We start from the raw sequence: 16,070 nt of genomic DNA on the forward strand, positions 1-16,070 counted from the left end.
CCCAGGCTGGAGTGCAGTGGCCGGATCTCAGCTCACTGCAAGCTCCGCCTCCCGGGTTTACGCCATTCTCCTGCCTCAGCCTCCCGACTAGCTGGGACTACAGGCGCCCGCCACCTCGCCCGGCTAGTTTTTTGTATTTTTTTTGGTAGAGACGGGGTTTCACCAGGATGGTCTCGATCACCTGACCTTGTGATCCGCCCATCTCGGCCTCCCAAAGTGCTGGGATTACAGGCGTGAGCCACCGCGCCGGGCCAAGGCTTTTTTCATGTAGCAGTCCCTACTCTATCCCTACCCAATCCACTTCCCCTAACTGCAAGACTCTGAATGAAAAGATAAGGAGTAGGGTTTAAGAATGTGCATATTAAAGCTCTCCAGGTGGTTCTAATGATTGATATCAGATTGGGAACTACTAAATTAAGGCATTTGCCCTTTTATTTCCAAATTTTAGCCTCTCTTGGGTTAGTCCCAGTGTTCCAAGTATTTTTTACAAGAACACACCAGAGGTACAAAAGGTCTGGGGCAGAGAGATGATCTACAGCTGCCATTTACTGAATGTATACTTTGTGTCAATAACTGTTCTAAGCACTTCAGACAGATCATCTCATTTAATACTCTTGACAACTTCATGAAGGACTAGTATCTCCATTTTACAGATGAAAGAGGTAAGTAGTGAGTGGAACAACCAGGATTTAGACCTGGGGCTGTCTGGTTCCAGAAATCGTGATGCTTTGAGGAGAGAGTTCAAATTCTTTAGCACCACCAGAATGCTACAGTTTCTGAAACAGCACAAAGGGAAGTCACTATGCCTTTGTGCAGGCATCAGGGACAGGTCTGAGAGCCAAGACAGAAGGCAGAGGGTCACAAGATAGACAGACAATAGAGACCTTTCATGCTATCTTTAACATTAACAAAAAAATTTAACAGAACTTATCAGTAGCTAAAATGGGTCTAAAAAATGGGTTCTGACCTCTCCTCACTGAGATGGTTGCAAGAAAGAGGGAGGGTCTTCCTAACGCCAGAGTATCCCATGTGGTCAGAGCTTGCCCATGTCCAGCCTATGCTATAGCCAAATATAGACAGCAGACACCCATTTCCAAGGCAACTGGCATTGCAGTGTCAGAAGCAGGAGAAGCTGATTTCGTATGCAGATGGAGGAAGAGGTAAGGAAGGCGTCAGACTAGAGGGAGAGGGAATGAAGACACTCCAGCTAAAAGGCCCAGTTAGTTATATTAATAGTACAGTCATCAGCACGTGCCCAAGTCCAGAGAGCAGATTTAACAGCTTTTACAGTGCCTGGTACAGCCCTTCTGCCCTCTCTTTTCTCTTCCACAGTTATCAGAAAGGCAAGAAAAGGAGTTATCTCAATGTAAGCATGCAGAATTGGGGTGGGGGTGGGGGTTGTTAGATTTTTTTTTCCTCTAAAGTCAGTCCTCTCTACAATACTACAGCAAAACCAGAACCACAAGCAAAGCTTTATGAGCTAAAAATCTGGTCATCAAAAGGACCTAATCCCTCCTCATACATACCAACTCTACATACCTGAATTTCCTTAAACTCTTGCTTTTCTATTTTGTAACCAGGGAGAATATTAACTGTTCCTTCTCTGGACTAAGTGTACAAAGTGAATGTGTCTCCCGGAACAAAAAGGGGAGTGTGGAGGGCTCTCAGTGCCCCTACAGTCACACAACTTATGCCATGAAACCCTCCAGGGAAGGAAGGTTTCCTCAACATATTCTCTACAAAATGCTCACTTCGTGCCAACACCCCAGTGTAGGCCTTCAACACATTCCTGGATATAGCAATGGGTTTCTAATCAATTTCCTTACTATAGACTCTTTTCTCCCCTCCTCCAACCCATCAGCGTAATTTTTCCACAGCATAGCTTTGATCCATGTTTCTCCCCTGCCCAAAAACTTTTTCAGTCACTCCTTCCTGTCAACTAAATAAAACATAAATGTTTCAGCCTAGCACCAGTGAGCCCTGCCCTTCTCATAATTCTATTTCCTACTACTCACCTATATGAATCATGTGCCTTTGTCAATCTGGACTATTCATTTTTCTGGAAAGGAGCCTCGTTTACAGCTCATATGCTTCTTCTAACCTTCCCTTCCACTACCCTATACTGAAATCCTACCTTTCCTTCAAGGACCAGCTCAAATGTCACATCCCCTCTGATTCTTTCTGTGATCGCCTGGCCAGAAATGACTCCTTCCTCCTCAGTACTCTTATAGCAGCACTTAATTTGCATCACTGACATGGCATGCACTGCTTAGAACCTTGTAAAGAACTTCTATTCTTTATGGATTTCTCCTACCAGTCTATACACTCCTGGAGGGCAGAGGTTGTATCTCATACAACTGTATGCTTATAGCACAGGGCACAGTGTTTAATATATATTTGTTGAATCAGTTTTTTAAATACTCAAAAACATTGTTTAAAAACTTAAAATCTTGGCCGGGCATGGTGGCTCACACCTGTAATCCCAGCATTCTGGGAGGCCGAGGCGGGTGGATCATGAGGTCAAGAGTTCAAGACAAGCCTGGCCAACATGGTGAAACCCCATCCTAATAAGAATACAAAAATTAGCCAGGCATGGTGGCATGTGCCTGTAATCCCAGTTACTTAGGAGGCTGAGGCAGAAGAATTGCTTGAACCTGGGAGGCGGAGGTTGTAGTCAGCCAAGATAGTGCCACTGCACTCCAGCCTGGGTGACAGAGCAAGACTCCATTCCGGGGAGAAAAAAAAATAATTAATAAATTAAATAAAAAACTTAAAATCTTTATGACTACTCTTTGGTTAATCTTACTTAGTAAGTTCTTTTACCTCCTAGGGAATTCCCCAGCTATGTATCAATGCTGGCCCTAGAAGCTGCAGCAGGAAGTAAGATTCTGATGCCTTTCCAGAAAGACAGAGGAAGGCCTGAATAACATAATCCATGTGCCATACATGATTACAAACAGAACACTCTTATCCCTGACTTTAGTAAAGACATGCATAGTATGGCTCTTCACAAATCTGACTTAAGTTATAATTAAAGAATGTGTTCGCGGCCAGGCATGGTGATTCATGCCTGTAATCCCAGCACTTTGGGAGGCTGAGGTGGGTGGATCACGAGGTCAGGAGTTCAAGACCAGCCTGGCAAACATGGTGAAGCCCCATCTCTACTAAAAATATAAAAATTAGCTGGGCGTGGTGGTACGTGCCTGTAGTTCCAGCTACTTGGGAGGCTGAGGCAGGAGAATTGCTTGAAGCTGGGAGACAAAGGTTGCAGCGAGCCGAGATCACACCACTGCACTCTAGCCTGGGCGACAGAGTGAGACTCTGTCCCTGCCCACCCCCCAAAAAAATAAATAAAATAAAAGCGACCATGTTGCTCAAAAAGAGCTTTAAATGCCCTTAATAATCAGAACAGTGTTATCTCTAGGTGTTGGAATTATAGATAATTTTTCTTCTTTATGCTTTTCTATATTATTTGTATCAAATCTTTTCAGAAAGCACAGGTACTTCAAAAAGTATCAAAAAATATTTTATTTATCAAAGCTAAATGAGGAAATATTTTTGAAGATATTAGAAACTGGTCGGGTACGGTAGCTCACACCTGTAATCCCAACAGGAAAAAAAAAAATCTACTTTGGGAGGCCTAGGCAGATAGATCACTTGAGGTCAGGATTACGCCTGTACTCCCAGCTACTCAGGAGGCTGAGGCAGGAGAATCACTTGAACCTGGGAGGCAGAGGTTGCAGTGAACTGAGATACCGCCATTGCACTCCAGCCTGGGTGACAGAGCAAGACTCAATCTCAAAAAGAAAGGGAAATGAATTGTCTCAAATTCAACAAGCTAATCATTAATCTTCAAGAAAATATTATGTCCTATTACTTCTTTAAAAAACAAAAAAAGCTTATTAACCAGACATATTTTTCAATAGCACTTGTGCATAACTGCTTTAATAAAATGAGCATACAGATTTTAAATTTTAAACATCGTAGATTTACATAAGAAATACACATGTTTAAATCGGAGAGACTTCCATCTTTATTTTTTTTTCTACTTACAAAAATAACGCAGGCTCTTTGTGAAAAATTTAAACATTACAGAAATATATAATGTAGACAGTGAAAGTCCATCATAATCTACTATCCCTCCCTGAGATAACCGATATTAACAAGTTTGGTATTGATAGCCTCACTCTTTAATATGCATATACTAACACATATATGTTTTAACAAAAATATAAATAATCATTAACATAAAAAAGTATTATACAATTTGCTTTTCTCCCCCACTTAAGATATCTTGCATACTCTTCCACATCAGTACATACAGATTAACCTCATTCTTTCTGGTGGGTACAAGGAATTTCATCTTATTGATGTACACCAATCCCCTACTCATAGGTACCTGGATTACTTCAAAATTTCACTCTTATGAATAACACCAAAAAATTCAATTACATACACCTTTGTGCACTATGTGTGTTTGCACAGAATAAGATGCCAGAATTATAACTGCTGAATCAAAAGGTATGAATGTGCAAATTTTTCTAACAGATATTACCAAATTGTCCTCTAAGAAAGTTGGATTAATGTATGTTTTCACCAATACTGTAAGGGTATGATTGCACCTGTATCTTCACATCTTCATGTATCTTTATTTTTTTAAGCAAAAAAGAATTTTTAATAGATTATTTCACTCTGGTCACAACATTAGAAACTTAAATAACGAGTTACAAAACTAACACATTTTCACTTGGCCTGTAAATTCTTAGTCTGACAAAAGGCTAATTCATTTCTCAAATTATTTGTCAATACAAATTAGACCCAAAAGAAAAAAAGTTATTTCTATACCTAGAGAAGCTTTTCCTGTTAAAAATCATGCTCATCACCCCGGTGGTTTCTAAACAGATAAAGAAAAAAATTAGGACTCCCCTCTACTCCTGGAGTTCACTGATTTGACATTTTTTAAAAATTTCCCCCCAAAATCATAGTCATAGTCCTGAAATAAATTACACAGTAGTTAGTATCAAAAAGAATTTCTGCTAAGCCTTCCCTTTGGTCAGTATTGTTGATACACGTTAGAATATTGGCAAGAAAAAGGTACTGAAGATAGTTCACAATAAAAAGCCATGCAGAAAGGCTGATTAAAAATGTTGAAACAGAAGAGGCTGAGCCTACAAAAAAGGACCTCTCACAAATGGAAACTTGAAGGAATAAAATGTTGCTAACAAATTAGAAGAAAATTCCTTGGTATTCTAGATATCTCAGATACTGATAGTATTAGCAACCCCTCATAGCTATAAAGTTATTTAAAACTTACAATGTGCTTTCAAATTCATTAAATCTCATTTAAATCTCACAATGGCCCTGGGAGGGAGTCTATAGCTCCTTGTGACCTAGAACTCCTAGCCTCAAGCAATTCTCCCACCTAGGGCCTCCTAAGTAGCTGGGACTACAGTCATGCACCACCATGCCCAGCTAATTTTTTTTTTTTTAACAGACATGGTTTCACTGTGTTGCCCAGGCTGGTCTCGAACTCTGGGACTCAAGTGATCTCCCCGCCTTGGTCTCCCAAAGTCCCAGCTACTTTTTTTTTTTTCTTTTTTTGAGACGGAGTCTTGCTCTATTGCCAGGCTGGAGTACAGTGGCGCGATCTCGGCTCACTGCAACCTCCACCTCACGGATTCAAGCAATTCTCCTGCCTCAGCCTCCCGAGTAGCTGGGACTATAGGTGTGCGCCACCACGCCCGACTAATTTTTGTATTTTTAGTAGAGATGGGGTTTCACTATGTTGGCCAGGATGGTCTAGATCTCCTGACCTCGTGATCCACTGGCCTCGGCCTCCCAAAGTGCTGGGATTACAGGCGTGAGCCACCACGCCCGGCCCAGCTAATTTTTTAAAAAAGTTTCTAGAGATGGGATCTTGCTATGTTGCCCAGACTAGTTTTGAACCCCTGGCCTCAAGTGATCCTCCCACCTTAGCCTACTCTGGAGTTACAGGCCCAAGCCACTACGTCCAGCTCATATCAACTCTTGAGAAGCTCTGTTCACTAGCCCATTCTAGGTTTGTTATGAGGCAGTATCTCAGTGACAGCAGCTGTAGAGGCCTCAAAAGAGAACCCAAAGCAGCCTGGAGAAAGAGCATCATAAGCAGAAAGGACATGTTGAGAAAACTCAGCAGCAGGTTATTATATCATATTAAAACAATCATGGCATACAAAGATACTGTGCCCTCTCAAACAGAAGCCAGCCAATGAATGTCATGGTAACGGAGGCAGGCCTGCATGTTACAAGTTTAGTCCTGACAAACAGCTGCTTGCTTTTCTCCAAAGCAGTAGTATAGAGGTGCAAGAATCAGAGTTTCCGAGCATGCTCCCAGCTATGCCCCACAACTGCAAACTGCCTATGGGCTCTTATCCATCCAATCCATGTAGCTTGGGGCTCCCTCTGCTCAGGACAAACTGAGGGAGTGCAGGGAAGCAGAGGCCTTTAGACCTCATACTTTTGCACCTATAATGTTATCACAGTGCCTATTTGAGAGAAGAAATAAAAAGAATAGACATTCGAGATTAGGCAAGACAAGGCACTTGCTCGAAGAACTTTGCAACCTGGAGCCAGCATGGCCACATGGAGTCAGGTGGGCAAGTGACCTCATTTCTGCTTATGTTCAAATTAACTCATCAACCAAATGCCATCATCCAGGTCAGCCTGGACATGGGACATTTTAAGTCCGTTTTTTCCCAACTGGAAGAGGTATTTCCACGAGCTACTCTCCACAGCTTCAAAAACAAGGTCAGCTGTATGCTAATAGAGATAACAAAGAGGTGGAATTCAGAGGAAAAGAGGGAGAGACCTGAAGGAGCACTGAAGTTAGTCAAGAGCATGAGCTACAAAATCAATCAGCCAACCAAGAGCACAAGTTTGAAGCCCCGTGATACCCACACGCAAAAACAACCAAGGCATCCGTGGGTCTGCCCTTCACTCCCCAACCAACCCCAAGAGAGAAGCAGCAACTGCTTGTGGCTTCTGGTCATCAGGAATCACGCAGCTTCACCCTGCCAACTTGACATTCACATACCCACAGAACCAAGGTTGCACAGTTGCTAACAAGAACAAGCAGGAACAACAGTTCAGGAAATATGGAGCTGGAGGTGGGAAGAGGAGTAAGGATACAGATGGACAAGGGTTACTGAGTGATGGATCTAAAATAATAGTCTGAGAAATGCATTAAATTGACTTTTATAAGGAATGTTGGAAAGACAGCTGTCCCCCCCCCACTTTGGGAACTGCCCCTTTTTCTAAGCTGAGTGCAGGATGTGCCCCTTGGCTATGGCAATACTAGGCACACTTCTTCAGTCAGCGCCATGCTGTGCACATGAAGGCTCCTTGGGAGGAATGCAGAATAAAGATTAAGTGTGGGCCCTGGAGTTCAGAAAGCCTCTATTTGAATTCTTGCTTAGCCACTCACTGGCTGTGTAACTACCAGCTACTCACCTGACCTCTCTTATCATTTGTTTTCTTAACTACAAAATGGGGTGGTAATACTATCTATGGTAGAGTTCTGTAAAACTCAAATAAGATAGTATATGTAAAATGCTTAGCACAGGCCTAGTACATCCTCACCCACCCTGATGACACCATTCGCATCACATCCCTCAGAAACTGCCAATACCCTTACCATTGTTCTATTTTTTCACTTAGGCTGTGGTTACACAGGGGAATCATTTATCATTATTTATAATACAATGTTGTATCTGTACACTCTTAATGTCTGTTGTATTTCATATATATATATTTTCTTAAGACGGAGCCTCGCTGTCTCCCAGGCTGGAGTGCAGTGGCGCGATCTCGGCTCACTGCAAGCTCCACCTCCCGGGTTCACGCTGTTCTCCTGCCTCAGCCTCCCAAGCAGCTGGGACTACATGCACCCACCACACGCCCGGCTAAATTTTTTTATTTTTAGTAGAGATGGGGTTTCACTGTGTTAGCCAGGATGGTCTAGATCTCCTGACCTCATGATCTGCCCGCCTCGGCCTCCCAAAGTGCTGGGATTACAGGCGTGAGCCACCACGCCTGGCCTGTATTTCATAATTTTTTTAAGTCTTGTTTTCTTAAGTGCTAGCACCTATAACAGCATCAGCCAAACTTATGAAGAAAGGACCAGAAGAGCCACTAAAGGAAAATGGGTCTCAAAGGCTGATTAGAACTGTGATGAATAAGGAGCAATGCTCAAATCCTGAACCACCAAAGAAACTCTCTTCTCAGGATTTCTCCAAAAGAACATTTGGCAAAGCGGGAAAAAAAAAAAATCAGTCATATGGTTTCAGAAAGGGTTGTTCTAAAATCTTCAAGTAAATTAAAACACCAATTATAAACAGAGGGGCAGAGAGTTTTTTGTTTGTTTTTAAGACAGGGTCTCACTCTGTTGCCCAGGCTGGAATACAGTGGTGCCATCACAGCTCACTGCAGCCTCAAACTCCTGGGCTCAAGCGATTATCCTGCCTCAGCCTCCTAAGATGCTGGGGCTATAGGTGTGTACCACCATGCCCAGCATAGCAAGGAAAGGAAAATATCTTTAGCTTCATTTCAGTTTGAGGGGGAGAGATAAGGCATATAAACTTTAAAATCCCAGCAAGAAAAAACAAAACAAAACAAAAAACAAAAAACACAGGATTGTTTTACAGAATACGGAAGCAACCAAAAAAAGCACTGCACACTTTTGGAGGCCGAGGTGGGCAGATCACTTGAGGTCAGGAGTTCGAGACCAGCCTGGCCAGCGTGTTGAAACCCTGTCTCTACCAAATATACAAAAAGTAGCCGGGCATGGTGGCACATGCCTGTAATCCCAGCTACTTGGGAGGCTGAAGCAAGAGAATCACTTGAACCTGGGAGGTGGAGGTTGCAGTGAGCTGAGATCACACCACTGCACTTCAGCCTAGGTGACAGAGCGAGACTCTGTCTCAAAAAAAGAAAAAAAGTGGGGGGGGAAAAAGAAAGCATTGCAAACATTATGATAAAATGAGAGGGGGGAATTTACTCCCTAGAAATCTAGAAGGAGCTATCCATACTGTAAACTCATTCTTCTGTAAAGTATCCTTCAAAACCAGAGGAAAATAATGTGACCAATGAAGAAGCACTGGACCTGCTGCTCTACCTGTTGAAAGGAAGGATTGATTTGGAAAATCTAGACATTCAAAAATATCAACGCTAAAAATCCACACTACCCAGTCTGGCTGTCATACTCACTTTTATTTCTTGCCTTCCTCACCCACCTTTTTTTTTTTTTTTAAAGGTAACAGAAGTTAAAGTAAAATCCACAAATGGGGTAATAAACAGCCAAGAAGGTGGGCAGGTCTCATTCTACACCCCTACTGAGAATTGCTATGAAAAGGAAGCTGCCAGAAAACCTGGCTTTGTCCTGCACTAAACAATGGAGCCCAGAGGAGAGGCTTAGCCTGCAACAGTGGGAATGCGAAGTATAACATAACAAATCCTTCTGAAAACACTGTAGCTTTATTTCTTTAACAACACTGCAGTCTGAACATGAAGTAAAACCAACAGATACTCTGAGGATGAGTGGGGCAGACCATGTGCTCATAGAAGCTTAGTTTGAATAAACATAGCCCCAATTTCAAGCCCTGGACTGTTTTCTCCAAACAAAGGGTCAGTGATAACAGCATCAAGCCCAACTTCAGATCAGGGGGTTGGTGCGGAGGTCACAGAGGTCAGGCCAAAGCCTCATTTCTACCTGTTTTTTCACTAGTCAAGAAATAAAAATACACAGGTGACAAATGGAAGACATTCAAAATACCAGCAGGAAATAAGACATTGACTCAAATCCAAGAGGGGAACCTGCCCTAAATTGCAAACTGGAAGAGAGAAAAACTTGGAAAGCAGCAGTGCTGTTCCACTCTGAAATGAGTGAGGCCAAGTAGGTGAGAAGAGGTTTCGAAAGACAACTCCTAGCCTGAAGAGGCTGGGCTATTTTTAGACAGTAAAGGAAGAGGTATTGGGTGCAGGGAGAGATGCATCCTCTCTCTCCAATGAGAATCACTTTGAAGGCTGAGGGCAGCTGCAGGCACCGGAAGGAGGAATGAAATGGAGATCAAAGAAACAAAACTAGGAGAACACTGACATTTTTCATTGTATACCACCTGTTGTGAGGATCTCAAGACACTTCACAAGCCTTATTTCAAGAGATCTGAGAGAGAAAATTCAACAAGAGCTTGACCAAGGTCATTCACAAAGGGTGATGAGGGGCATAGCTGCTGGCCACAGCGACATCCACTCTTAGTCATCTATTCTATGTGGAGAGCTCAGAGCGTGTTCCCTGGAGCCTGGCACAGAGGCGAGCACCGCTAGTCCCAGCTACTCAGAAAGTAAGGCAGGAGCTGGGCATGGTGGTTCATGGCTGTAATCCCAGCACTTTGAGAGGCTGCGGCAGGAGGATCCCTTGAGGCCTGGAGTTCGAGACCAGCCTGGGCAACAGAGTGAGACTCTGTCTCTACAAAAAACAAAAATAACTGGCTGGACGTGGTGGCTCAAGCTCGAAGTACCACTACACAACTATACAGGAAAAAAACTTGGAGACAAAAATAGAGAAAGAAGAATTAGATTTACAATTAAAAAAACACAACTAGAAGAAAGTCGTCTTATCCATTGTTTCCAGAAGGAATAATATAACCTAGATCAGATTAATGGCTCTTAAGGAGGAAGATCTCAACACCTCCTTCGGTTACTTTTTAAAAATCTAGCAACCCTCCAGCGCAGACAATCCTTTTGTAACCCTAACTTAAATCTTGCCTGCTGGGCTTCGGTCCATTTCTGTCCTTTGTCCTTGAAAACAAGCCCAGCTCCCTCCACATAAAAATCTTTCAGAAACTTCTAAGAGGAGGAGGGTTAGCTACCAAGATCACACACATTTGCTTCTTAAGGAAAACACACCCCAACTTAGAGATGAGAGGCAGGAATTGACATGTCTACAGGATCTGAACTTGGGGCTTTACTGGTAACTTCAAGTCACACTTCACCAAGACTAAGCTGATTTAATATAAAACTTTAAATCAGTCTTTTCCAATGTACTCCACTGAAGAGACTTCCCTCCCTTCGAAAAACCTTAATGAAAATCTCAGCACTCATCTACTCTCTTTGCTGTAACTTAAATCTCCACCTCCACTGGCTCTCGCACACCAGCATTTAGCCATATTTTTAACTAGGTTTCTCCTGAATTAAGAACCCTTTACTAGAGCACTGCTTTCTACATACGTGGACTTCTTCTCTCTTACGTCCTTCACACCTAATTAGGTTGCATCTCTACTTCTTTGTCACCTTTTCATTAATCCTAGTTTTGATTTCTCTTCTAAAGAGGTCATAAATTCGTCCTGATTATTTTATTCACCTAGATGTCCAAGTTTATCCCGCACTATATTTGACATCTTTAAATTATTCTTTTTTTTTTTTAAGTACTTACTGCCTATTTTACACTGTCCTAAACGGTGTGATGTAAAGGAAATAATGAACATGACCCCGATCCTTAGGAAATGAAGACATACATAAAACAACAATAAGATATTGGTTTCAAGGTCGGGGGCTAGTCACAGAAAGCCCTGTGGCTCTGATAAATACAGAATTGGACCTAAAAATAAGTGTAGAATTTGGTGTAAAGGAGAAGGCTACTTTAGATAGAAACAATAGTATAATTCAAAGCAGGAGGCAATCTGAAGTAAGAGCTGCATAAAGGCTTTCTGACATTTCCTTCTTTGCCCCCCAAAAGGGGCGTGTGCCTTTTTGTCTTCAAATTTTATTTGAGAATTAGCTATCCATGAATCACAAATTTCCTTTTATCCTGATTACCCACAGCCACCACATATTAGAGCAACTCACAGAGCTTAATACGCCTGGTCCACAGAGCTTAATACACTAGAGTAATCACAAGGCAGGCTTTTAGAATAATCTTAGGTAGAGACCTTTTACTAAGGAGTGTGGGGAGTCTGGCATCTCTAGGGTCCTGGGCACACAAAGACAGCTACGCCTCTTGGGTGCTAAAGATATGCACCAGTCATTTTGCTGCCAGACCATTCAAGGGTCATTCAACTTCAGCTAAGTATTTCATACACAGCTTCAGGACAGACAAAGCCATCTAAAGCAGTCTGAAGCACTGAATTCCTATTTTAAACAGGGAATGGGTAAATGGTCTTGCCAGGGATGCCCCTTTTCCACTGTTTTCCTGGAGAGCTCTTCTCCACCTGCCTTAGGACTCACAGTTCAAGCATCCCTTCCTCTATGAAGCCTTTCCTTTTTTTTTTTTTTTTTTTTTTGAGATAGAGTTTTGCTCTGTTATGCAGGCTAGAGTGTACTGGCGGGATCTCAGCTTACTGCAACCTCGGCCTCCTGGGTTTGAGCAATTCTCCTGCCTCAGCCTCCCAAGTAGCTGGGATTACAGGCGTGCACCACCACGCCTGGCTAATTTTTGTATTTTTAGTAGAGACCAGGTTTCACCATCTTGACCATGCTGGTCTCGAACTCCTGACATAGTGATCCACCCGCCTTGGCCCCCCAAAGTGCTGAGATTACAGGGGTGAGCCACCATGACCAGCCTGTGAAGCCTTTCCTAATTCCTCTAAACTGAGTTAGGTTGCCTCCCTTGTGCTTCCATTAACAACGTACACATACTTCTAGAGCAGCACTTAACCACACTGTGTTTTAATTCTTTACATGTCTGACTAGCCATAAGCTCTTTGATGGCAAGGGTAATGTTTTACCCATAACTGATTGCACACTTAATAGGCACTCAATAAACACTTGTTAAATGCATTAATAATGGGTGATATTGGAAGTCTTAAAGAATGGCAACATACTTTCTGGATTCCAGACCAAAATTACAGTAAGAATTAACAATGAAGGCTAAACTTTTATTATACATTTCTACTACATACACCACTCCTGGCCAGAAAAAGAGGCCAAAGATTTGAGAAGATTGTTCTAACAGTGCTGATCACTGCCAAGTTACCAGCCAAGAATAAGAGCACTTGCAGTATTAAGAATGAACAGAGTCATATCTAAAACAATTTCTACATTTCAGGCTTATTTGCCTGCCTCAGGAGAATAGAAACAATGATGAATAAGAGACCTTGGAAGGGTCACAATGTCCACCGATCACAAAACCTTGTAGCAAACTGTGATTCAACACAACTTCTGCTGAAATATACAGGAAAGTTCTTCACCTTCTTACCAAACCTACTCCAGGTTCTGCTAATGAATACAGGGCTGAACTAAGTCCTCCCAGAACCCTGCCAGTTGTACAGTGGCATTCTAAATCATTCCTCATGGGATTTACTCATCACTGAAGAGATACAGGCAAAGCAATACAATGCTGTGGTCTCAAATGCCTCTCCCAGTAACAACCTCGTACCTCACAAGGCTATTGTGTTTACAGGCTACTAATAAGACACAAAATCTGATCTGATCCTGTGGGAATAAAGCCCTGGTCTCAAGTGATTAAACAAATGTAGTCTACTTCTGGGTTCCCAAAGTTGTGGGGTTTATTTAGTTGAAGAAAGCATAAGGACCAAAACCCAGACAAGTGAAGGGATGGAAAGGAACTTCGCCTCTGAGGATCATCTGCAGCTGAGTGGCATGTGGCTCTTGGCATACAGTGAATGAGATAAGCAATGCTCAAGGGCCATCCAGAACTTTTTGCTGACAGATATCTGGCTTCTTGCATGTTATCATTCCTAAGAAGCCAAGATGCTCCAGTTAGCCTCTTGAAGGGCCAAAAAAAAATTTGTTTTGACCCTAGGCAAGAGCAATTACCAAGCCAGTAACTCTGACTAGGTGTTTTAGCTATTTCTTTCTGCCACTGCAGTCTTACATAACCCCAGCTGTTACATTAACACCTGCAGCTACATTAGTCACACCTTAGCCCTTCACAAGGTATGTGTTCCTACTGTCCTTTCCCAAGAAGGGAAACTGAGTCATAGCATATCAACCGGCTTCCCAAGCACATGCTTAGTGTATAGTGAGGCCTCAATTGAACCCAGGTGGCCTTCCTACTATTCACCTCTTCTCATGGATGAATCTCAGCATGCCCACCCCTGCTGCTTTTTCCTTCAACCTAAATTGCCTGCACAGATCACATGTGATCCTTTAGAGTAAACAAGAGCTTCTAGTTATCTTTCCCAAGAAACAGGAAGGTTAACGAGGAACATTGAGCAGGAGAGGGTGGGTTTGGAAACAGGTGGCTTCCAACAGGACTCACCTTGGAGCTGAGGTCCTCTCGTCGGTTTCCTGCCTTATTCCTGCGCAGTTTGATGGATGGAGATCTCAACAGATTCTTGATCCGGCTGGTAATGGTTGACCCTTCCACAGCCATTATGACGAGAAACCCCTTGGGACAGTCCCCGGCACAGTCCTGGGTCTTGTCTCAACAGCGGCACTGTCTTCCCACTCCACAGGGCTTCCCAATATGCCCTCTCACTGACCTGAGATGGCAGAAGCCAAGTATAACAGTGTCTTACCTTCTGCCTAGCGAAGTCTGCAGTTTTTACCTCTGGGTATTGCTCTCACCATTTTCCTCACCCCCACCTTCTAGCCCTGCACAGTTTCTTGCAACGTCGGAAGGAAAGGCTCACGAAAAAGGGGGGAAATCCTAAGCCACTAAGAAATGCCAGGCCCACGCCCGCCAGAGGCGTTTAACTGGCGAGATGGATGGGACCTAGTTGGTCTCGTGGACGATCTGGTTCCCGTTAATGCCCAACTGCTCCCATGGCAACTGTGGAGTCCAACCGAGGAGGCCGCCGAGACCACCAGGGATTTCCGCAGGCCTGGACACCTGCGCTAGCGCGGGTGGGGACTCGGCGCGGCGGGGCTCGCCGCAGCCCACAACTCGTTCTGCCACGGGAGCCTCCCTCCCCCACTCCCTATCCTCCAGAGCTCGCTCTCCGCCCTCCACAGCGGCTTTGGACCTTTATCTTTCACCCGCCTCTGAGGCCCCTGCTACTCGTCAGCGCCCCCGTTCGGGCCAGCCTCACCAGCCTCGGCGAGCGAGGGCCACCCCGCTCACAGCGCCCTCGGGCATCGCGTTCGGCAATTTCAGCTCCGCCGCTATAGCGGCAGTGGTAGAAGCAGCAGCAGGAGCTATGGTGGCACGATCGGCTCAAAACGCGAACTACCGCCTGGGCCAGGCTGCGCGCCAGGTGGGCGGAGCCGATGCGAGGGGCGCGGCCTGTAGTCAGGAGAGCGCTTCCAGAGTGGACGAGCAAGATTTACGGGGGCGGAGCCAATGAAAGGGCCCAGGAAGCAGACGGCTTGGGACTAGAGAACCACTGAATCCGCACAATTGCGGGTACCGCTTTTAGAGGAAGGTCAACAGAACATGGCTTCAGAATTGAGAGAACCAAGCCTTTTATGGTATTATCAGGCCTGGTCCCCCATGTAACTGCACTTCCCAGAGCCCCAAGACGATAACCACGCCTCCAGAGTGTTAAGGTTGCCATTTGATAGGCCCGAGGGACCGTAGCTGAAACTCGTAGCTCAGAATTACAAGACTGAGCTACAGCCTAAGAGCTCTGCTCCCAGCGACCACAAGGGTTGAGATTTAAAGCGCCTGAAGTAGTTTCTGCTCGCAGCCAGTGCGGCACGTAGACTCAACGTGGAAAGGATTATTCTGAATAACGCAATTTAATAGCTAAGAATTTAATAGTGTTTTTGCACTGGGCAACCTGATTGGTCATTATGAAAGGGGAAAGGGTGGCCTCGAACAGAGCTTTGGGCGTGCGGGGGCAAGAGAAGACAAGTGAATGTGCTATGTTAATAATACTGCAGGTTTCATGGTTTCTTTAGCCTCCGACGTCCCATTGTGCTTCCTCAGCTAAAGCTGACCAGCAGCACTTCGTTGCTCCAGATCTTTCCTCGTTCCATTTACTTGTGAATCCTTTTCTCTAGGGCTGTTCCTTGCTGAGGTCACTGTTGAGCTTGCTGATACTAGATCGAGGGGTAGTTTTTCTAACTCATGTTGGGGGAGGCAGAGGGAATACACGGAAATGTTACATGAAATATGTATTTCCTCTGTATTCTCC

General features: G+C 44.0%; 1 protein-coding gene across 2 annotated transcripts in view; it reads right to left on the minus strand.

Moving 5' to 3' along the window:
• Positions 1 to 15,169, minus strand: part of MAPKBP1 (mitogen-activated protein kinase binding protein 1) — a 58,731-nt gene extending 43,562 nt beyond the window's left edge. The window contains exons 1-2 of one of the 2 annotated variants that reach the window (XM_011989264.1): positions 15,024 to 15,169; positions 14,252 to 14,474 (exon numbers count right to left, since the gene is read on the minus strand). In XM_011989264.1, the coding sequence (XP_011844654.1) occupies positions 14,252 to 14,365 (114 nt within the window). In that variant the 5' untranslated portion in view covers positions 14,366 to 14,474; positions 15,024 to 15,169. The remainder of the gene's footprint in view (positions 1 to 14,251; positions 14,475 to 15,023) is intronic. The other variant, XM_011989266.1, reaches the window with a different exon arrangement.
• Positions 15,170 to 16,070: the final 901 nt, after the last annotated feature.

Source organism: Mandrillus leucophaeus, unplaced genomic scaffold (assembly GCF_000951045.1).
Source record: "Mandrillus leucophaeus isolate KB7577 unplaced genomic scaffold, Mleu.le_1.0 Scaffold35, whole genome shotgun sequence".
NCBI classification, from domain to species: Eukaryota; Metazoa; Chordata; class Mammalia; order Primates; family Cercopithecidae; genus Mandrillus; species Mandrillus leucophaeus.